We start from the raw sequence: 24,920 nt of genomic DNA on the forward strand, positions 1-24,920 counted from the left end.
AAGCTGACAGAATTTATCACCATAAGGCCTGTGCTACAAAACATGTTAGACAAATATGATAGAAATTGATACCTACCTAGATAAATAATGTAGTGTTTTTATATTTTTAAATATAAAAATAATGGTAAATCATCATAGATGTTTTCATAATTTTAGTTGCTTTAAAACATAATGCAGAAGTAGTGACAATGTGTTTTGTAGTTTTGACATAAATAGATGGTAAAAAGCATGGCAAAAAATAGCATGTAGGATTAAGAGGGAGAAAAAGGAAGGTTCTTACACTATGTATGAAGTGATATTTGATGTTTTGATAAATTGATGTATACTCTATACTGTACAATAATCACTGAAAATAATGTAACACTTTACCTGATAATATGGGAAATCTCTAGAATAAAAAGTGCCATACTTTTAAAAAATATGTTTTTAGCCCTGTCTGGTTTGGCTCAGTGGATAAAGTATCAGCCCACGGACTGGAGGGTCCCAGGTTCAATTCTGGTCAAGGGCATGTATCTTGGTTAATTCTCAGTGGGGGGAATGCAGGAAGCACTGATCGGTGTTTCTCTCTCATTGATGTTTCTAACTCTCTATCCCTCTCCCTTCCTCTCTGTAAAAAAAATCAATAAAAATATATTATATATATGCTGATTTCAGAGAGGGAGAGAAAGATAGAAACATCAATGATGAGAGAGAATTATTGATCGGTTGCCTTCTGCACACTGCAACCACAGCATATGCCCTGATCAGGAATCGAACCATGACCTCCTGGTTCATAGGTCTACCTTCAACCACTGAGAAATGCTGGTCAGGCAAATGTGTGATACTTTTAAAAATACATTGTTAATTAATGAAGACGATGTTCTCTTCTTATAAAATATTTGTTATAAATTGAAAATACAAAAATATTTTAAATGTAAATCTTTAATCTTAAAGCCAGTAAAGTTTATCTTTTTCATGCTGTAGTCTCTGTACAAATTCAAATATAAACTAACTGTGATTAATATGGTAAAGAATCTAGTGGACAATGTGGACAATATTTTGTTCTTCTACTATAGATACTCTTAGCACTATCAAACATAGTAGTGAAAGCTTAAGAGCATTTTGTTTTAAATAGCAAGCAATAAACTCACGTATTCTACTTTCCATTCCTTACTATGGTAGCAAAAACAATCTCGCATTATACCATCACCTTCCAGGGCATCATGTTTCAAATACACCATTGAAAATCTACACACAGAATGAAGAACCCCAGGCAATAGCAAGGACTTTGAAGGGGAAGGAAGAATAGTGTTTATTTGTTTCTTATACTTTTTACTTCATTCTTACAATGATATTTTGGATCCAAAACACATAGGGAAAAGATAATGTTTATATTTTTAGTTGTCATAAAACACATTCAGTTCCAATAAAACATTAAAAAGTTGAGCTTTTAATCCTAATATAAGGTTTCCTATAACTTCCAAATTATAGTTGTTGCTGTAATAAAATTGATAGAAACATATCAAATGCTGACCATTTTTCCTGCGTTAATTGAACTACATTCATTCTAATGTTTGGCTTGGTGATGGTTTTATGGTCTGCATGGGAATGAGCAGCGACTGAGCTGGTTTTCTGAAATTTCTTCCCATCTCCCTTACTTTGTTTTCAGTTCTGCCTCTAGATGCTGCAGTAGATCAAAGCTTTTCAAAAGCAGCAATGCGCTCATTGTCTTTCCAGTCATGGTGTGATACAAAGTGACGAAGAGGAACAAGAGTGTTTGGAACAGTCACAATAGTATCTATTATGCATCCATCATAGAAGGACTGGAGCTGGATTGCACAGAAGTGATATGTGCCTATTGTTGAAGCTTTTTCTGTGCTAGCAGATAGACATAATCATTCTGTGGAAGGCTTTCCTGGGAAAGATAGCCTCTCACTTTTGGACGTGCATTTTAGTGTGGTAGATGGTTCTGCAGTTCATATACGGCGCAGCAAATGAGTAATGCAATTTCAAAGAATTGGTTTTAATTACTGTGGCAATAGTAAATGACCCAGCATTGAAATGTAGAATACCAGGGGCCGAATTGGCAGTCCTTGGAATTAGAAATTGCTTATTTTCATATTTATATCTGGCAAACCCCTTAAGTGTGGAGAAATGCAAATACTTCAGGGAACTGCAAATGGGTATCTGCCATACAGGCGTCCATTAAGAGTAAAATGTCTAGTGCTCTTGAGAATCTTGAAATTCGTTTTCAGAAATCATGAAAATCCTACTTGACACAGGCCTAATGTGCCTTGTCTCCATACTTAGGGCACTGACTACTCTGCATGCCTTTCTTCTGCTAACATTTATAATTTTAAATGAAAATGTTAAATATTTTACTCTATTCCACTTTATAATACAAAATCTCTGAGGATGGTGTACTTCATCAAATATCCTTAGAAAGTGAATTCCCAAGGTCTTTTTCTAATTAAAAATTTCCAGGGGATTCATTTTGCAGGAAGATGTGTACAAGTTTATTAAAAATGGGCTCGATGATCTCACAGGCACATTATTAAGAATGTAAAATAACCAATTTTAGATTAAGAAGAAAAAAATCTTGCGAGAAATTGCTCCTAAGATTCTCCATGCATCCTTAATATTCTTTACCTGTAGGGAAAGATCTGTCACCAGTCACAGTGGGTCCTCCCTGAGCAGCAGAGCTTACACAATGGGCTAGCGCTGTGCAGACATAGAGGAGGCAACCTAAGAATTTTATCACTTCCTGTCTTGGCTCACCTGGGCAGGTATGGAGAAGTGGCTTCTCTTTACGATGGCCATGGGGAAGCTCTCTTAATCCAATCTGGAAAGACTGAAGAGAGGATATCCAAAGAAAGGATTTAGGCCTCAATTTCAAGATTTGACCCAAACCAGAAGGATATGATCTTCCTCTCTCTGGATCTATCATCTACCTATCTATCTATTTACCACCTACACATAACATCTATCTGCATCTACACCTACACCTATCTATATCTACATCTGTATCTACTGCTATGTTGTTTTTGAGAGTCCTTAACTTGTATCAATAGTTTGTTTGCACCATCACTACAAAGCTCTCTATTGAATTGCACATTATCTAGACATAAGAACATTTCCTTTCTCTCCTATAATGTGATACCTGTGTATAGACATAGAATATAATTATACATAGGCTTGATTGTGCTACTTACCTACCTATTCAGGATTAATGTCATTTAAATGGATACATTTCCTGCTACTGCACCTGGAAAACTACTATGAATTCGTGGCATACTGACATAAATGATTATCATTCTTGAAATTGATATGATCATAATGTTGAGTCCTATCAAAAGTATGCTTTAATTTGGCATTAAATAACTTTAATTTCTTGAAAACTATGTAGATTAATAATGAACAATATTGAAACCTTTATTTTACTTAGTTTCCAAGTCTAATGCAGTTCAGAACCTTGCATATTTGCACCTGAAAACAAAACGAAAGCACTGTAAATTGATTTCTGAGGAATAACATATCTCCAAATCTTCATCACAGAATGTGTACTAGGCAAATCAAAATTAAGTGGAATTGTTTGTACTCCACTTACAAATTTGTTGAGTGAATTGAAATTTTATTCTATTAAATCAAATCTGTGAAATTTTGGCAAATAAATATTTATTGTGATTCTTCATGCTTTATTTTAAAAATACTTTTAATAACTTTATAAACTCAGTATTAATTATCCTTTTATGAGTTTATATTATGAAAAGTTTCTAATGAATGTTGCTTTTATCCATCCTGCTCTAACAATCTGTTCTCATACATGCCAGAATGCTTTATAAAATCTATTAAAATAATGATATATATTATTAAATCTTTATTGGGAGTATTACAGATATCCCCTTTTTCCCCCATTGCCCCCCTCCACCCGGTTCCCAACCTGCCCCAGGCCTTCACCCCCCTACCGTCTGTGTCTATTGGTAAGGTCTTTGGTTACTATCTTCCCACCACCCCTTGCTCTCTTTGCTCTGAGATTCATAGTCTGTTCCATGCTTCCATGGCTCTGACTCTATTTTATTCACCAGTTTATTTTGTTACGGGCTCGATCCCCAGTAGGGGCTGTGCAGGAGGCAGCAGATCAATGATTCTCTCTCATTGATGTTTCTCTCTCTCTCTCTCTCTTTCTTTCTCTCTTCTTTCATCTCTGAAATCAATAAACATTGTTGATGTTTCTATCTCCCTCTCCCTCTCCCTTCCTCTCTGAAATCAATTTTTTAAAAAAGAACTTCACTTTCAATTAATATAATTAATCCATAGTAATGGACAATATGCAAAATGCACCTGTTAAAAAAGAGTAAAGAAATTATTAACCACCTGAATAAATAAATTTCCTAATCCATTCTTGGTCTACAATCACAGGTCATTGTCTAAATTAGGACTTGAATTTTACATTCTCTTTCTATTATATTCTCAGCCTTAATATATTCTCATACCCATTGTGATCTATGAACTAATAATGTCAAAAGAAACCATTGCAGGTCTTGTAGAACAGCACTGTTAAGGGCTGAAATGCTTGTATCCTTTTAAATTCACATATTGAAGCCCTACCCATAATGTGATGGTATTTGGAAATGAAGCATTTAGAAAGTAATTTGGTTTAGATGAGGTCACAAGGTGGGGGGCACAGTATGGGATTAATGCCCTTCTCTAAAGAAACACCAGATAAGACCTTCCTTCCCCAGCTCTTTCCCCTCACTAGGGAAGAAGAGGTCATGTGAGCACACAGTGAGTGGCCTATTCACCAAGAGACAAGGTTTCCGGTTGGAACTTACATTGCTGGCATCTTGATCCTGGACTTCACAGCTTCAGACTGTAAGAAATAAATGCCTGTTGTTTAAGCCACAAGTCTGAGATATTTTATTATTGCAGCACCAGCTGGCTAAGGTAAGCCCCGATTTATGCTTCAATTGGCTTTCTTTGGTTGCTAGAAATGGACCCTGACCAACTTAGGGAAAACAAAAGGACATATTGAAAAGATACCGCCCTAGCCGGTATGGCTCAGTGGACAGAGCGTCGGCCTGCGGACTGAAAGGTCCCAGGTTCGATTCCGGTCAAGGGCATGTACCTTGGTTGCAGGCACATCCCCAGTGGGGGGTGTGCAGGAGGCAGGTGATCGATGTTTCTCTCTCATCGATGTTTCTACCTCTCTATCCCTCTCCCTTCCTCTCTGTAAAAAAGCAATAAAATAAAATAAAAAAAGATACCAGGGAGCAAACAACATTAAAAATAAATAAATAAATAAATAAATAAATAAATAAATAAATAAATAAATAAAAGCAGAACCTCCAGAATGTGTGACAATTTGAATGGAGAGTTGCCTTGAACATTGTAGTAACGGGAGTAGGGTTACCAACTTTCTAGGCATTTCCAGGTTCTCTTGCCTTCAGTCCAACCCTCTTCCATTCTCATGTATCTTTGCTTAAGATGTAAATTCCCATCAGAGAGAACTCGGCCTGCCAGGGAGTTGCTAAAATTTAACCTGGGATTTTTGAATCATTTTTTATACGAAAAATTAGTCAAAATTTATTTTTTCTTTGTTACATTCATACTTTAATTTTATTAACAGTACAATACATGCATTATAGTTGAAAGGGGCATGATGGTTTAGAACAGTTCAAATAGCATAGAAATTTATTTCTATAAGATTTGAACTAATTTCTTTTGAAGCCATCATTGCTTTTTGATTTCTTCATGTTTTGTCATATCTCAAATCAATTTTTATAACTGCCATTTCCCTAGAAAATCATTCAATTTTAATCCAGATTTTCAAATTTCGTAGCATTCAATAATACAAATTATTTTATAGTGAAGAATTATATTTTTCTAGTCTTATTGAGATACAATTAACATATAACATTGTATCTGTTTAAAATATATAACAATGATTTGCTATATATTAAGATGTGTTAAATGAGTATTCAAATAAAGTCAAGTTTAGGACAATACTTTGTAACATTTTTCCCTAAAGTCAGAAATAAAATTTACTCATAGTGATGGGGAAATTGAGACATTTTTGGGGTCTAGCAATCTGAACCTGTGCCATTAACCTAATACACATTCTTATTAGCCTATAGTCTAGTCTCTGCCCCTGTTTACTCCCATTTTAGAGAGGCCATAAACTATCAGACGGAGTTGTCAGTGCTAGTGCCCGGCCAGGCCTTTAGTTGTGGTCTGAAGGAAACAGCACATGGGGCTCTTTAAGAACTTGCAAAGGGGACTGGAAAAACCCTTATTTGGGAGAAAAAGAACTGGAAAAAGTATAAATATGGAAAGCTTTCTCCATGTTTTTGCCCAGAATTTGAAAGACATTTTTCTCTGAGCCCACCAGTGTAATAATAATAAAGTATAGCCCTGACCAGTTTGGCTCAGTGGATAGAGTGTCAGCCTGTGGACTGAGGGTCCCAGGTTTGATTCCGGTCAAGGGCATGTACCTTGGTTGTGGGCACATCCCCAGTGGGGGGTGTGCAGGAGGCAGCTGATCGATGTTTCTCTCTCATCGGTGTTTCTAACTCTCTATCTCTCTCCCTTCCTCTCTGTAAAAAATCAATAAAATATATTAAAATAATAATAATAATAATAAAGTGTAACTCCATTTCTCTAAGCGTTGCTTGGTTTTTCTCTGGTCTTATGTAACAATAGTTGCATTGATTAGGATTACTATGATTTTTCCTTCCTGCTAGTTTGTATGCTGAGATAGTTCACCTTTGTTTCTAAGCTCTATGGAATCTAAATAAGCATTTTAAAACTTCTATTATTCAGGACCTGAAACAATTTGATTCATTATGTTAATAATGAATTATTCAATTATTTAATTATTTTAATAATGGTGGTAAAATCAAAGGAAAACAAGAAACTTAAGTAGAACATTTTATTAAAATATTCAGATATACAATGATGATAAGGTTCTGATTCAAATTCCATGAAACCATTCAATATATTCAGTGAGAATATTTATTCTTAAAGTTAATAATTACAGTAGTATTCTGAATAAACTTTCATTTTTTACTATTGCATAAGATGAGTTTCTATCACATTTGACAGATTGTAATTTTCTATATACTCTACATGCTAGATGATACTTGATCTTGACAATACTATTTGAGATGATTAGATACGGTCTGCAGGCTTCCTGATGTTGTGCCATATAGCGGATTTGGGAAGGAGTATGTAGAACTCTAAAGAAAAACACATTGAAAAGAATAGAATTTTAGGCATTAAAATAAGAGACTTCTTTCCAGATCATGAAGAATATAGCAAGTTTTTAATGATTTTCCACTGGAGTAATAAGTGGAACATCCCTAATTCCCCAGCACTCACTCCCAGGCTACACTGCCGGTACCTCTGGCACCTCAGTCTAGTCTCAGTGTGTGCTGTCTTCTGTGCTTCAGAGCCACTGCCTTATCCTCACCTCTGGTGGGTGGAGGGTATGCACTTGTCCGTATCTTGACTGCTACTCTTTATGGTGCTGGTTTTTCTAAGTCTGCTGTATTTACTATAGACATGTTACACAAAACAATAAAAGAAACAACCAATTGCTTTTATTTGGGAGAATTGTATTTTGCAGAGTATATTAGAAAATCTAAAATTTGGGACATTCTATAGGACAAACAACTTGATTTCTTTAACAGATAAATTGCAAGAAAAATATAAGAGTGAGAAAATGGAACCTAGAGATTAAAAGAGACTTAAGAGACAAGTCTAACAATTTGGATGCATATTATCTTATATTGATCCTGATTTTAAAAAAATATAGCAGCAATAACAACAAATATAAATGCCCATACTTATTTATGACACAATTGGGGGAGATTGAACACTGACTGAATATTTGATGTATCAAGGAACATTGTTAAATGTTTAGGTGAGATACTGTGGTTAGATCCCTTAAATGTGCAGCTGAGTCTTTATAGGTGAAATTAAATGACATTTGGAATTTGCTTAAAAACATTCTGGTTGACACCAAAAATGAACCTTATTGTAAACTATGGACTCTGTGTGATAATGACAAGTTAATGTAGGTTCATCAGTTGTTAATAATGTAGCACTCTGGTGCGGGTTGTTAACAGTGGAGGAGACTATGCATGTGTGGGGGCAGGGAATAAATGGGAGCTCCCTGCACTGCATGCTCAATTTTACTGTGAACCTAAAACTGCTTAAAGAAAATAAAATCTAAAAACGCCATCACCACTCTGGTGGGTGGAGGAAATGGGTGGCAATAGAAGTGAATCCAGAATGACCATGGGCCCTAACCGGTTTGGCTCAGTGGGTAGAGCGTCGGCCTGCAGACTGAAGGGTCCCAGGTTCGATTCTGGTCAAGGGCATGTACCTTGGTTGCAGGCACATCCCCAGTAGGGGTTGTGCAGGAGGCAGCTTATTGATGTTTCTCTCTCATCGATGTTTCTAACTCTCTATCCCTCTCCCTTCCTCTCTGTAAAAAATCAATAAAATATATTAAAAAAAAAAAAAAAAAAAAGAATGACCATGGGTTGATAATTGTTGAATTTGGTGGCAGGTACAATTATACAATTATCTCAATTTCTGTATCAGAATATGAGAATTTTCGCTGAGTGTTTGGAAGAGTATTTTGGAGAAATCTATTTCTCTGTTATAATGTCAGTGAAGAAACACAGTTTAATTAATACAAAGGCGTTTGTTTCTGAAAAAATAGAAATCAAAATAGCAACAAAGGTCAAGAGCAATTACAGGATTTTTTCTCTAGCCATTTGTAATGGAAGGAAAAAGGAATGTGAAAGGGGAATTTTTATTAGAAAATAAAATAAAAAGAAACTGCTTCCAAGGTTTGCTAGAGTCATCAGTCGCCCTGCCATAGGTACACATAGTAGAAAGCATCTTAAAAGCATGTGAAAGGTGGGTCTTTGAAATGGACCTCTTCCTGTCACCAGAGAAGCCACCTTCTCAGTACAAAGTAAAGGATCCTTAACACTTTCCGAGCATACAGTTAATTATTTTCAGTTGATGAGATATTAATACTTAAAATGCCAAATTTAAAACACTACATTTAATTCTTATATAATTTTCTCCTTCAGGTACTAAAAGTTAAGCTATGCTAAAGATAAAAAGATTACAATTTCTTTTCTTTAGTAAAAATGAAAATAGGTGTATATATAGGGTGTCCCAAAAATGTATGCACACACTTTGAATAATTATAAAGGCAGTGTTTATTAAAATCCATTTCATTTTCCAAATTGAGCTACCAGCTGTTAAAGTGTGCATACATTTTTTGGGGACACTGTATCATACCTTCCTACGTTGTCAAAAAGATACATTTGGTTTCTTTAACATGCACTTATTTATTTATTACCCATTAACTAGGAATAGATATCACTTTTACTTGATGTCTTGATTGACTTGACAGACCACCCAAATTAATTATCTCCGTGCTCTGGGAAATATCTTACTCCTTGTTTTCAATCCTACCAAAACAATACTCACAGTGTGTATGACATCATAATTGACGAAAACAAAAAAGTCAAAGGTTGTGTTAGACTTCAGCCTCACCAGCCAAGCCTCAAAATTACCAGAAACCACCTGACCTGATACCTTTGCTACTATTTTCAAGAACAATAACAAACTGCTCATGACCTATTTTCATAAAAAAATAATGGAGGAAAATTAAAACTTTTATGTGCTCACCTTGACAGGAGATTAAATTTTATATAACATTTCTAAAATCAGATGTGAGGAAGCTTTCAGAGATAGAAAGCGATGTGTCATGGCTAATACCATTTTATGCCCAAAAGAAGGCTCATATTATCCACTTAAGAAAAGGATGAGAAAGATTTTACTTGCCATGTTCGCTCTAGCCTACTTCATACGCTAGTAAGGAGTAGCCCTGAAATGGGCCAAGAAAGATGTAATGCACTATTTCTCTCTTTATCTTCTGAGTTTTCAGGTAAAGGCCCTCATTGTCCACACCTACACAAGAGAACACAGAATGCCATCCTCCCTTTTGTCTTTGACAATAAAATATGAAGAACAGTCATATTTGAACTAGTCAAATATGAGTAGATACTGTGAGTCGCTAACATTCTGTGGGTGAAACAGATATTTTCCAGATTTGTCAGTTCTCTGAGTATGAACAGTGGCCACAAAGCCATTTAACAGTGAACTGATTTTACAAGCAGATTGAAACTGTCCTGGAATGGAAAATTCTCATAGCACATTTAGAGAGACGGAAACTCCTTTCCACCCTCAGATGAAATCGCTCCTCTGAGTAAAACGTGTTCAAACAGCACTGTGTATGTGTGTGTGTTCGCTTCTGAAACAATGCAGTTCACCGCCGTCTCTTACCTCTGATTTCTCTGGGTTGCTCCAGCTCCCGTACACTGGATTAACGAATGCACAATTAACACTTCCTTTAGTTTTCCTTAAAGCACACGGGGTTGCAAAAAAAGAAAGAGAAAAGAATAAGTATTAAAATGTACCACAGTAAATTTTTAGGTAAAAATCTGGTAGAAATCTTTGCGAGACACATTGTCCAGTCTGCATACATATTTTTAAGAATATCTATATAAGTAAAAAGCCAGCGACCGAACACCGTTAACAACCGGAATGACAGGTCGCTATGATGCCCACTGTGGCCACGAACCTGCCCGATCAGTGGGTGGGGCTGGCCGGCCAACCTCCCTCGGCCCCTCCCCGCAGCCAGCTCCACCCTGATCAGCCTTTCCCACGCTGATCAAGGGTGGGGCGGCCTGCCAACCCCACCCCCCTATGACCCTTCCCCAGGCCGGCCTCGCCCTGATTGGCCAGCCCCACCCCCAAAGGTGCAGGCCCTTTGGGGGTGGGGCCAGCCAGCCAACCTCCTTCAGCCCCTCCCTCCAGCTGGCCCCACTCCCAAAGGGTCTGCACCCGATTGTCCTGCGGCCCCTCCCCCAGCCAGCTCCACCCCCAGTTGCCCCCCCCCCACTCTGATCAGGGGCAGGGCCAGCTGGCCAACCACCTATTGTCCCTCCCCCAGGCCGCTGGCCCCCGATCGACCCACCCACCCCATTCAGGGGCAGGGCTGGCTGGCCCACCACCCACAGCCCCTCTCTGCAGCCAGCCCCACCTCTGATCAGCCCCTACCACCCAAATCGGCCCATGGCCCCAATCAGGGCAGGCCAGCCGACCAACCTCCCACTGTCTCCTCCTCCCAATAGGCCCGGCCCCAATCTGCCAATTGGGGCCAGGCCAGCAGGACCCCACCCGTGCACGAATTTGTGCACTGGGCCTCTAGTATTACTATAAGTAAAGACTTTTTAGCCTGACACCAAAGCAACCACATTCTTGAAAGCAAGTGTTATTTATCCTTTGAATATTTAGATCCAAATAAACCCAGGCAAAGACAAAAATGGCATAAGTTGATTTTTAAAATTGACTTCTTAAAATATTTCTCAAATAATATGAGGAAAATATTAAAAAGAACAATCTATATATATAAAAGCCTAAGCAACCTACAACTGACTGACCAGAATGACCAGAACGACCAGTTTACCAGTCGCTATGACGTGCACTGACCACCAGGGGGCAGATGCTCAATGCAGGAGCTGCCCTCTGGTGGTCAGTGCGCTCCCGCAGTCAACCTCCTGCAGTCAAACCTCCCGCATCTGGCCAACCTCCCTCAGTCCCTCCCCCCTTTCCCTACCCCTGGCCAGCAGGCCCCAATTGGCCCAGCCCCGATTGGCCAGGCCCCAGTCAGGACTGGGTGAGACAGCCCCAATCAGCCCTGATCACCAGCCAGGCCTAGGGACCCCACCCGTGCACGATTTCATGCACTGGGCCTCTAGTATAATACAAAGCTGAACTGATTATAAGAAAAGGCCACCTTGAAGTCCCTGAGACTTTAAAGGTGCAAGTCCTCACATTCTGAGGACTATTCTTCATGACAGTGTATGTCTTAAAGATTTATGGCATCATAGTCTTTAATATTTTAAACAGAAAAGTTAAATATGAGTGTTTTGAAGAGTTCTTTATGTTAATTTTCCTTTTATGAATCACAAATGGGCATGTCCTTGGTAATCTCACACATTGGTCTAAGTCCACATAATTGACTCAGATATAGTGGGATCCTAAGCGATCATTTTCTTTTTATACTTTAATTACTTAAGAGTCAATAGGCTTATCAGAAGACAACTAGCCTGAAATAGTTGCTGATAAAGAAAAAATGCCCATCACAGGGACAGAAAAATGTATAATTGGATATGCAAATATACTCTCCTAAAGACAGAGGAAGGATCACAGTCATGCACACAAATATACATGCACACATACACATAATGGAGAATGAAAGACCAATTCCAGAATGATTGCAGGTGTCCTGAGGAAAAATATGTTCATGAATACTTTTGACTAATCGAAGTATAATGACGACAAATTTGCCAGTAATATACCTTTCGATCCTAAAAGAAAAGAGAGTAAAGAGGAAGCTCTTGCTGTTATGCTTTTTGAAAATAAGTTGTCACAGGTATGACCTCTTATTTTATCCACCATACCAACCACATAGTCCTCTTCTAAAAAGAGTGAGCCCGGCCGTATAACCTGGGTAAGTGTGTTTGGCTGGCAATACATTCTCCCTGTGGATTCAGTGTCTTCCAAGCTTCCTGCCCACCACTGTGTCTATACCATTGGCTTAAATATTCAATAATCTCACCAGTTCACCCTCACTGTGTCTACATTTTGGTTATTGATGAAGAGAGCAATAGCAGCCTTTTTGTGGATTACATTTTGGGAAAAAAAAAATCATAGAATACTCTTAAACGATGAGGCAACAAGTGTCATTAATTGAATACTTATGATTGCTCCAATTAAATCAAACAAGTGGTGCTTGATTCCTTGCCTGTTCTTCCTCCAAGAATAATCAATGTTAAGTTCTCAGAGTAGCAAGCTCAGGAATGGTTGGGTTGGGGCATGAGCAGGTTTGCTTTCAAAGTTGAGACTTGGTACGAAATGAAGGGCAGTTTTGAGATGCATCCAAGTGTCAAAGCAAAAGCTGGTACAGGAGATAGATATTAACATGGAGGTAGGGAGAATCAAAACAGAATAAAAATTAAGCAGTAGGTAAAGAGGCGATAGCCACAGATACCAGCAGCTCATAAAAATTAATCTTGCCATGAAAAGGAAGCAGGAGGAAGCCCAAACCGTAGGACCAGACAGGACAGATGGTGCAAAGGCCGGGCATGCAACCAGGATGAGGGACAGGCTTGGCAGCCAACTGGATAGAAGTGAGGCACAGAACACAGAAAATCTTAATATGAGGTGATTATCTTTGGCTTTGGACTGCTGGGGCCCAGATGACCTAGACCAAGATTAGCAGGCTGAAGTCAGGTAAATTGATCCATTTTCCAGCCCTGTTAATTCAGCTATTGAATCTAATTTTCTTCAGAAGGGATTTTGTCTTAAGCAATTTTATATTAAAATGTAGGTGGCCACCCTTTGGGGATTGAGCGACCACAAAGAAGGAAGTGTGCTACTTAAGGGGAAGGATGTGGAATTGTAATAAAGAGGAAAGGGTCACAGTATGAATAGTGGGAGTGGAACAAAGGTTAATCCTTCCTACTACAAATTATCTTTATTAGCAATCTCACACTTTTATTTTTTCCAGATAAAAAGATGTCTCCCAATATTAGAAACCTCTGAATTATTAGGATTAATTCTTAATATCTTTTCTTTGTGAAGTAAAATATTACTCGTCACCCATAAATACTACCATTAAATGGATTTCTGGTGTCAACTCCATACATTTACGATTTCAAGTTCTGTGATATAATTTTTTATCCTCCTCAATTTTGTAAGTTTGGTTTTCAAACATAATCAATTTTACTTCAAATGATGAATCCTTATATGAGGAAAACAAACTGATTATGATGTGTTTCTGCTAGTTCTAACACTATATGGTGCAATGGTAAGTCTGCATTAGGCTAAAAAAAAATGCTATGTTTAACTTCTATTATTTGTAGAGAGGCAGATGGTTCGGAAAGAGCTGAGATTTCAAAGAATCTAACCACCCCCAGGAATCAGCAAGGAATTGACTTAGACGTTTAGAGTTGAGGAAAGGAAAACCTGCATGGATCACATCAGTTTTCCACCCATAACTTATGCATTCACTTAAATTATTATTAAATGCCATGCTTTATCCAATATGTGCAGAAACTGCATAAAGAGGAATTCTGAGTGGGTTTAAGAGAGATATGTCAGTGCAGAACTAGGGCAATTCTGATGGGAATTTCCAATTTAAATATAGTGAGCATATGTATACTTCTAAAGGAATTCACTTCATGGATTATTGACTAAAATATTTTTTAGTGTTAATTAAAAACATGGAAGGGTTTATTAAAGGTATCTGAAATTATTGTAAATGGGCAATGAAGATAATAAAAAAGACTAAAACAAAAACTCATCTATGTTGATATAGTAAACATGACTTTGAGGTAAATGTTTATTTTATTTTATATATACAGGGGTGGGCAAAAGTAGGTTTATAGTTGTGAGTACACGAAACACAGTTTAACAGTGTATTATTATTTATTAATTATTGTATTATCTTCCATATGAACAACTGTAAACCTACTTTTGCTCACTTTGTATTTTAAAAGCCTCATTGAATTATAATTCACAAATCATACAATTCTTTCAACACATATAATTTAATTTTTAAAAGTAATATTGATATTAATTTACTGTAATTAGTTATTAATTTTGAGAACTGTAGTAAAATAACATAAAAATTGACATTTTAATTATCTTTAAAATGTACAATTCAGTAGAATTCATTACATTCACAATGTTATGCAACCACACCAATATGTATTTCCAAAATGTTTTTATAACTACAAATAGAAACTGTAGCCATTAAACAGTAACTCCACATTTTCCCTTCCTCCAGCTCCTGTAACCTCTAATTTATTTTCTATCTCTACAAATTTGTCTATTCTGGATACTTCATATGAGTGGAAATGTGAAGTATACAATACTTACCATTTTGTGTCTGCCTTATTTAACTTAGCACAATGCTTTCAAAGTTCATCTATATTGTAGCATGTACAAAAACTTCAGTCATTTTTATGGCTGAATAATATTCCATTGTATTCATATGCTACATTTTGTTTGTTCATTTGATGATAGATACTTGAGTTGTTTCCATCTTTTGGCTATTGTGAATACTTTGCTGTGAACATTGGCATGTAATTATCTGAGTCCCCATTTCCATTCCTTTGGGTATATAACTAGGAGTAAAATTGCTGGGTCATATAGAAATTCTATTTAGCTTTTTGTGGAAGAACTAAACAGTTTTCCAGAGCAGCTGCACCATTTTACATTTCCACTAATATTTTATGAGGTTTTTCTATTTCTCCACATCCTTACAAACACTTATTATTTTTTGTTTTGTTTTTGCCATTCTAATAGGTGTGAAGTAGTATTTAATTGTAGTTTTGATTTGTATTTTCCCTAACAACTAATGACATTAGTATAGGCCATTTGTATATCTTCTTTGAAGAAATGTCTATTCAAGTCTGCTTATTTTTTTAAATATTTGTTATTGATTTTTAGAGAGAGATAGAAACATCAATGAGAGAGAAATATCCATCAGGCTGCCTCTTGCACACCCTCTAGTGGGGATGGAACCTAAAAGCCAGGCGTGTGCCCTGACCAGGAATCAAACCTGCATGAGTCAATGCTCAACCATTAAGCCACACTGGCTGGGCAAGTCTGTTTATTTTTTAATTGGGTTGTTGCGCTCTTTGTTGTTGAATTGTAGGATTTTTGTGTATTCTGGATATTAAACTCTTACGAAATATATAATTTCAAATATTTTCTCCCACTTTGTAGGTTATCCTTTCACTTTCTTCATAATGTCCTTTCATGTATGAAAGTTTTTGATGAAGTCCAGTTTAGTTATTTTTCTTTTGTTCTTATGCTTTAGGTATCATATCTAAGAATGCGTTGCCAAATCCCAGGTCATGCAGATTTGCTCATATGTTTTCTTCTAGGTTTTTTTTTTTTTTTTATGATTTTAAGCTCTTTTTTAAATAAAAAAAAGATGTATTTTTATTGATTTCAGAGAGAAAGGGAGAGGGAGAGAGAGATAGAAACATCAATGATTAGAGAAAATCACTGATCGGCTGCCTCCTGCATGCCCCACACTGGGGATCCAGCCTGCAACCTGGGCATGTGCCCTGACCTGACTGGGAATAGAACCGTGACCTCCTCCTGGTTCATAGGTTGACAATCAACCACTGAGCCACACTGTCCAGGCTTAGCTCTTATATTTATGTCTAAATCAATCCATTTTGAAATAATTTTTGTGCATATTTGTGGTAGGGGTTCAACTTCATTCTTTTTTTTTAATATATTTTATTGACTTTTTACAGAGAGGAAAGGAGAGGGACAGAGAGTTAGAAACATCGATGAGAGAGAAACATCGACCAGCTGCCTCTTGCACCCCCCCCCCCCACCGGGGATGTGCCCGCAACCAATGTACATGTCCTTGACCGGAATCGAACCTGGGACCCTTCAGTCCGCAGACCGATGCTCTATCCACTGAGCCAAACCGGTTTCGGCTCAACTTCATTCTTTTGCATGTGAAAATCCAGTTGTTCCAGCAGCATCTAGACTATTATTTTCTTATTGAATGTACTTGGTATTCTTGTCAAAAATTAATTGGTCATAGATGTATGGGTTTATAGTTGGATTACCAGTTCTAGTCCATGTATACTAGTTTGTTCAGACCTCACCTTTAGTTTGCTATAGCTTTATGGTAGGTTTTGAATCAGGAAGTGTGAGTTCTCCAACTTTGTCCTTTATCAAGATTGTTTTGGCTCTTTAGTGTTCTTGCTCTTCCTTATGAATTTCTGCAAATAAAAGGCTGTTGGAGTTTTAATAGTGAGTGGGTTGTATATATAGATTGCTTTGAATACTTTCAAGTATTGACAGCTTGAAAATACTAAGTCTTCCTATCTATAAACTTGAAATGTCTTTTCACTTATTTAAGTTTTATTTAATTTCTTTTAGTAACACTTCATTCTTTTAAGCATAGAAATCTTTCACCTCCCTGGTTAAATTTATTCCCAGGTATTATTATATTCTTTTATATTCTATTGTCATATGTGATTGCTTTCTTAATATATTTTTATGATTTTTCATTACTTGTATTTAAGAGAACAACTGATTTTTGTGTGTTGTTCTTATATCCTGCAAATTTGCTGAATTCATTTATTAGCTTTAGTAAATTTCTTGTAGATTTTTGGGAATTTTCTATAAATACAGTAAGGTTGTTTGTAAACAGAGATAGATTTACTTATTCCTTTCCAATTTGGATTTATTTTATTTCTTTTTCTTGTCTAATTGCTCTGGTTAAGTTTTCTTATTACACTATATGAAATTGGGGTAATTATAATGCAGCTATCAAGGTGATTTGAAGAGCTAAACATGATAATTAATTTACTAAAATATACTTCTTGGGCATGCTTGTGTGAAGGAAATTGCTCTCATACTTCCACTATAAAATAATTTCTAGATATTGTTTCTAAATGTTAAAGAATATTCTAATATCCCAAAAAATGATTGTCCTGAGTTAAGGGAAATGATGCTCTACAATGTAGTCACTCACTCCTTAAGGGGTAGAAGGACATAATGTTGATTATGTTGTTTATCATCTTTCATATTTATTTAAATTTGTCCAATATTTCCAGGACACATACTATATACTAAACACTGCATTAGGTACTGGACTTACAAGGCTGATCAACATATCCATGAAACTTGTAGAACTTGAACTTGTCTCTAGAACTTCTTTTGGAGGGTGGCAGATATGGAATTTCTGTCTCTTAGATGAAATTGCATGTTCATAAAATGCCTACCACAAATAGATGCCCACTAATAGTTGAGTGCTATTCTCTTTACTTTTGTTTCTTTTTCTTTCCTCCTTTTGTCATTTATATCCACTTTTAAACTTGACCCCAATGCCTGGGACTAATGAAGTGACATCAGCATAAAGAAAAACAATGAGGAAGTATCAAATAATCACTGTAGTACTTACTAATATTTTAAAATTAGATCTATTAATTTAAAGTTATCAAGGACCTTTGTAATCATCTTGTTAATGACTTTTAACAAATGGGGCAACTGAGATTCGCCCCCCCCCCCCCCACTAGACAGTACAAGGATTTTTCTGGTTTTCTCTTCTACCTCAGCATCTAGTGAAGTACCTAGTGCAGTAGGAATCAACCAAATGTTTACAGGAAGGGTAATTTCATGAATGCATATAGTCTGAAGGCTTAATGATGGAACAAAATTCACTATCCTCTCTACCCTGTTCCCCAATGCCCTCCTAACAATATACGTCATTGGTATCCAGAGAGAGAAGACATTAATTTTTTGCTGTTGTTATCACGGAGCCACATTTGTATTAGTTTTCTGTTCCACTTAGTACAAGACTTTAAGTGGGGCAGGAGTTTACTTTTGCCCACTACTCTTTCCATTCTATTTTCAGCAAGTTAAGTGGCAGCCAGAAGAGTAGCTTGGGGGCTTCCCTGAAGATGAGCAGAGTCTAACAGACTAGAGAAGGCCCTTCTATCCCTTTCTATTACATACAAATGGGGAAAAGTCATATTATTGGAGAAAAATATATTTGGTATTAATAACTCATTTTATAATATTTGAAAAATAATGGTCTGTGTTCCTCATATAGTATATGTATCTCTGAAAAATGAGAGGCATGAAATATCCATGTATAACTATCAGAATACATTTTAGGCTATGAAATACTTGATTTGTTACTATTGAGGAAAATGTTTACTAACCATAAAAGTACATGTGACATATTTTTTAAAACTAAGGATCCATCTAAATGATGAAATACAACCATTTCACTAGTGGGAATGGAATTCATTTATTCTGAGAGTCATGCCTATTACCTTATATTTTGCTTAGCCTGATTAATGGTGAATCTGGGGTGTCTCAGAAAAGTGAATCTCAGTTCTACTCTCTCTATTTCCACCTGCAATTTTAAACACTTTTTAAAAATTTAAATCATTTTTTTTTTTATTTTTCAATTACAGTTGACATACAATGTTATATTAATTTCAGATATACACCTCAGTGATTAGACATATAATTTACTAAGTGATCATCCTAATAAATCTAGTACCCATCTGACACCATACATAGTTATTAGAATATTATTGACTATATTCCCTATGCTGTAATTTACACCCCCATGACTATTCTGTAAAACCCAATTTGTATTCCTTAACCCCTTTACATTTTTCACCCATTCCTCCAATTCCTTCCCATCTGGCAACTATCAAAATGTTCTCTGTATCTGAGTCTATTTCTGTTCTGCTTCTTTGTTTGTTGTTTCAATTCATTTGTTGATAGATACGTATTTATTGCCATTTTCTTCTTGTTGTTCTTGTTGTTCTTGTTTTCTTGTTGTTGTTGTTGTTGTTGTTGTTCTTCTTCTTCTTCTTCTTCTTCTTCTTCTTCTTCTTCTTCTTCTTCTTTCTTCTCCTTTTTCTTCAAAAAATCCTTTAACATTTCATGTAAAACCTGTTTGGTGGTTATGAACTCCTTTAGCTTTCCTTATCTGGGAAGCTTATCTTTTAAAATTTATCTTTATTGTTAAAAGTATTATAGATGTCCCTCTTGTTTTCCCACACCCCCGCACCTCCAGGCCTCCACCATACTATTATCTGTGTCCATGGGCTATGCAGAGAATACAAGTTCTTTGGTTAATCTCTCCCCAACCCACCCAATCCAGAGATTTGTCAGTCTGTTTTATGCTTCTATGTCTCTGGATCTATTTTGTTCATTAGTTTATTTTGTTCATTAGATTTCACATATGAGTGAGATATTTTTCTAACTGGCTTATTTCACTTAGCAGAAGCTCTTTTGATTCTAAATTATCACAACTAGTCCTTGCAGCGAATTGGCCTGGGGGTAAATCCCTCTCATTAAAGTGCCAACGACAATCAAGGCTCAACTACAATAGGAGGGTGTACACCTGGAGTGCCCAGCTCCAGTGAACTGGACCTAAAGGACACCTACTACCTTAAGCCACTCTACCTGGCCTGGGAGACATAGAAGATCTACATAATACATAAACTCATCAGTTAGGCTTTTTCACAAATGTTTCTAGTCCTAAGACTTTGTATGAAGCCCTTTTGAGTATATTCGTCTTTCAGAAAAGAGGAAAATATATTACAAAATCCTAGTAAAAATAAAATATTTCTGAGTTTCTACTTTTACTTGTATCTATTTTTAATGTTTCTTAACCAGGGTGTTCATAACTTTTTTCTCTGTCTCATCATAAAAATTAATACGTATACTTTTTTTCTTTTTGTTTCCTGATTTTAAAACCTATGAAACTGAGGTGTTTTTATTTTTTGTTTTGGTCACTTTGAACTCACAGTAATAGAAAGAGATTGGTAAACTGTGTTTCCTGTGTAATTGTCAGTGGCACATAATTCACACTTACCATCATATTTCTTTTCTTAGAAACTTAGACAAGTTTTATGTTACACCTGGTCTCTGATCATTTCCAATCCAAATTTCAGTCTGTTTGAATAGACTGTTTATAAGGAGAGTTATCACAAATTTTAAAAGTTAGACAATATTTTGTTATTTTGAAATAAGGACAGATTTATGGAAGTTTGCAAAGGTAAGCACTATAGAAGACTGCAAAACAAATAAAAAGTAGATAGGAAGCTGGAGAAAGGGACTCTGAGAACTAGAAAATAGAGTTGAGCCAGAGGTAATGAGATAGACAGCACATGAAATGGGTATAGTGAGAGTCTATATGTTTATTAAATGTAGAATACAAATTTGCCTTTAAGATTTATGAATTCAAATTTAAGCAAGACAATAAAGTGACATAGGGTCACACTTTCAAAAAGAAACAAACCAGGTACTTAGAAGCACATCTTCTCCAACGCAGGAGAGAAGACTTAACTTATACTGTGTGCATCCTGTTACCATAATCTAGCTAACAAAGTAGCAAGCCCTCAAAACATTATCTTAGGAAAAAATACTAATGGGTTTCAGTAGGTTGTTTGTTCACTCATACCTTTCAAAATATCAGACTAAAACTATGCCAACAAGTGCTTAGTGAAAACTGTCTAGGAGAAGGTGGTAGCAAGAAGGTGAATGAATTTTATGGAACCCTTGATGCACAGAAGGGCCTTAGAGAATTTGACTTGGGGGTGGGGGGACATTTTCATGTTTGTGTTTATCATAAAAAAGTCACCAAGACTAAAATATGTAGTATGTTATTAGAGTTGGCACATTAAATCTGTCATAAGGATCTATAGGTATAATGAATTGCATGACATCATGAGGCAATATAAGAAAGAATAAATTGAGTCTATTCAATCAACCTTTTCTCACTGACTGTACATGACTATGTATTATCTTACTACTGCTAAAGAAAAAGGGGGAAATCATGCTAACTAGTTAGTGGAGATAATCAGCTACATAACAGTATCTACTTCTGGCAAGATTATGACTTTTTTTAAAAAAGAATTAAAACAAACAATCTGGGAAAAAATAGAAAGGAAGAAAAGAAGCAAGCCAATTTGAAAAAAAAAAAAACACAGAAGGGAATGTTTATGAGCTCGTTTTCATTTCCAAGCCTTTAAGGAACAAGCTGAACCAAATGTTTGGGTGAAAAAGTTCAGAGAGAATTGGGTTCGCAAACATAACCAGAAATGCCACAAAAGGGAGAGGAAAGGATTAATCATCCGGGGTCACACAATCAAACAATCAGGACACCAAATTTCGCTAAACTCATTCACATGTTACAGCAGCTGCTCTATTTTCCTCTTACTCTTTTAAGGCAGGAAATCAGTATCGCTGACCACAAAACCTGTCACCGTTTAATGCGATCTTGCTGTGGCAGAGTGCTTCAGTGGGAACATGCCCAGGAATATGGATGCAATTAGCATGAATAAAGCTGACCCAGGTTCCTGTAGCTTAACCTGCAGGAGACCCCATGCTGCCAATGGGAGCGCAGTCTCCACTGGGCTTCCCCTCCTGACTGCAGTGTTAGCACATTCACAGCCACCTAACGGGAACCAGATGCAGAGCGGGAGCGTCCTTTGGAAGTGTATTTGATAGTACACTTGGGGATGTTTGCTTCACCTAGTAAACTTACTGGGAGCCAACCTTTAGGAAACAATTAGAGAGGAAGACCCAGATTTATACAGAAAAAGGCTCACCACAAATGGCTGATAACAATGAAAGATTAGATACGATCTACATGTCTAATAATATGAGAATGGCCGAATGATGAGACATACAGTACTTGCGGGAGCATTAGTGAGCCTTCCAAGTGATGCTTCAGTGGCGCGAGGGCAGCGTTTCCCAGAGTGCCGTCCGTGGACCACTGGAGGTCCTGAGACATCTCCAGGGGCCACACCATTCAAACATATTTTCAGAGTAAGACACAGGGGTAAGTGTGGGAGCCCCTTTCACGTCCCATGTGTTTCAGGGTTCCCGTTCAGGTCCGGTTTCTGGAGAAGGCCGCAATCAAAATGAAAAGAGACTGGAAAAGAATTAATTTGGGTAAATGGGGGGCCAGGCGGGAGCCCACCTCTAGCGGGAGGACTACTCACTGCTCTGGCCTTTGCCATCCCTTTTATTGGGGTTCTGAGATACACCCATATCCTTTAGGCTGGAAATTCCAATAATAGACAATCAGCAAAAATTTACATATGATTAACGGGTGCACGTTGCTTTAACTACCAATGTCTCAACTAAACAATGAGTGAATAGCTCCGACCATTCAGAGCGATGAAGGTTGACCCGGATTCCCTTTTCACATTTAACTTCCAATGTCTCAATGTTCCGTTTCCGGCAGGTAAGAGATTCAATCAAAGTGCAATCTAAGTCAGTTAATTTTATCATAACATACTTTCCCACTGTGTTGATATTTGTACCAATGGAGCAAGTGCAATGGTGGGTAAAAACTGCAGATTGGTGCAGCCACTGTGGAAAGCAATACCGAATTACTTCAAATAATTAAAAATGGAACTGCTTTATAACCCAGTGATTCCACTTCTGGGAATGTATCCGAAGAAACCCAAAACACTAATTCAAAAGAATAGATGATCCCCTATGTTCATTGCAGCATTATTTAAATAGCCAAGAGTTTGGAAACAGTCAGAGCCCATCAGTAGATGAGTGGGTGAGACAGCTATGGTACAGTTACACAATGGAACATCCCTCGGTTGGAAAAAGAAGGAAAATTTAGCCTTTCTGACAGTATGGATGGACGTGGGAAACATCATGCTTAGTGAAATAAGCCAATAGGAGAAAGACAAGTACCTTATGATTTCATGCATAGGTGGAATCTAGTGAACAAACTAAACTAACAAGAAAAATAGAGACTAGACTTATAGATAGAGAGCAGGCTGGCAATTATCGGGAAGGGGCGGGGGGAGTTGGACAGGTGGAGGGATTGAGCAAAAAAGAAAAAAGGAGAGAAAGAACTCATTGATACAGCCAACAGAAAAACCACTTCTCTTCTTTATACTCCACTATGCGCAGTGCATTTTACTCACAGAACATATAGTACTTCCTTTAATTGGGATGAAATACTTTTCTACGTAAATTGCTCTGTATGAAAACTCACTCAGATTTCCTTATTGAATTCTCTTAGACACATAATCCCTTTGTTGAAAACTGATTGCAATATTGAAGGTAATAATCAATCTTTGTGATTTGCAGTACCAATCACCTAGCAACTTGCTTCATTGTTAAGTTTTTTTTGACAATTTAAAGTTGAAAACCTTATGTAAGAATCTGTGTAGAAAATGGATAGTTGCATTTATTTATTTACATTCATATCTCTGTCACTTGAATGTTAACTTCCTCTGGGCAGAGCTAAAGTCTTCATTTTACAGTTTCTCCAGGAAACATTACGACTGAGTCCCGAGCATGTGTCATGGACTCTATTACAGAGCCACTCAGAGTGTGACTTATTTATGGCTTGGTCTTATTCTGTTTATTGTTCCATGATGAGATAAATACGAAAATTGAGAACCAGTGTTTAGAAACATTTGTAGCAATTTGACAGAGTAAATTTATGTCTGTTGGGGCTAAGAATAAAACATTTGGACTAGTATTTTATATCTTTTAACTTCATTTTTCCCCAATTCTTATAAAAACATTAATATGTGATGAATTGAAAACAACAAGCCAAAACAGAGCTGATCCTTCACCAAAAAAATAGCTTGAATGGCTTTTTTCTACACTGTGAGTCCACAGATGAGTAAACACTCATTTGCTTGGCTTACTTATTTTCCTTCAATAAGTTTTTGCTAGCTAACTCTTCTGAAAATATTCTTTTCTCTTTCTCCTTATGAAATGAGATCTCAAAGCTCCATTTTTGGAAGGGCCAAGTACTATATAACTTCCTCTGATCAAAATGAAATGCTTTTTTCATGTAAATTTCTCTATGTGAAACTCACTCTAATTTCCTTATTGAATTCTCTTAGATACATAATCGTTTGATTGAAATAGATTGCAGTGTTGAAGTTAATTATCAGACTTCATTCCCTTAGCAATCACCTAGCAACTTGCTTCTTTCTAAACCTTGTTAGATGATTTTAAAGTTGACAGCACTATATGAGAATTTGTCTAGAAAAATTGACTTGTTTTATTATGACTCTCAAATATTTGCAAATTCCTTTAAATAGAGCCTATTTTGAATTTAATACTTGTAGTTAAAATTGTCTTTTACCATGAATAAACTCAATTATAATACTTAAAAAACTTAAACAAGGAATAAAACTATATTGTCTTATAGTTTTAAAAACAACCTATGTTTGAAACTTCAAGTCAAATTATAAGCACACAGCACAATTAGCTTTCTATGTAGATTT

At 36.5% G+C, this 24,920-nt stretch overlaps 1 protein-coding gene across 1 annotated transcript in view; it reads right to left on the reverse strand.

Moving 5' to 3' along the window:
• Positions 1 to 7,133: 7,133 nt before the first annotated feature.
• MALRD1 (MAM and LDL receptor class A domain containing 1) overlaps positions 7,134 to 24,920 on the reverse strand; it is a gene marked incomplete at both ends in the record, with an annotated part of 625,033 nt that continues 607,246 nt past the window's right edge. The window contains 2 exons of the mRNA XM_079776420.1: positions 7,134 to 7,214; positions 10,351 to 10,426. Coding sequence (XP_079632546.1) covers positions 7,134 to 7,214; positions 10,351 to 10,426 — 157 coding nt within the window. The remainder of the gene's footprint in view (positions 7,215 to 10,350; positions 10,427 to 24,920) is intronic.

The sequence above is a fragment of the Cnephaeus nilssonii genome (genome assembly GCF_951640355.1).
Source record: "Cnephaeus nilssonii genome assembly, chromosome: 1".
Taxonomy (NCBI): Eukaryota; Metazoa; Chordata; class Mammalia; order Chiroptera; family Vespertilionidae; genus Cnephaeus; species Cnephaeus nilssonii.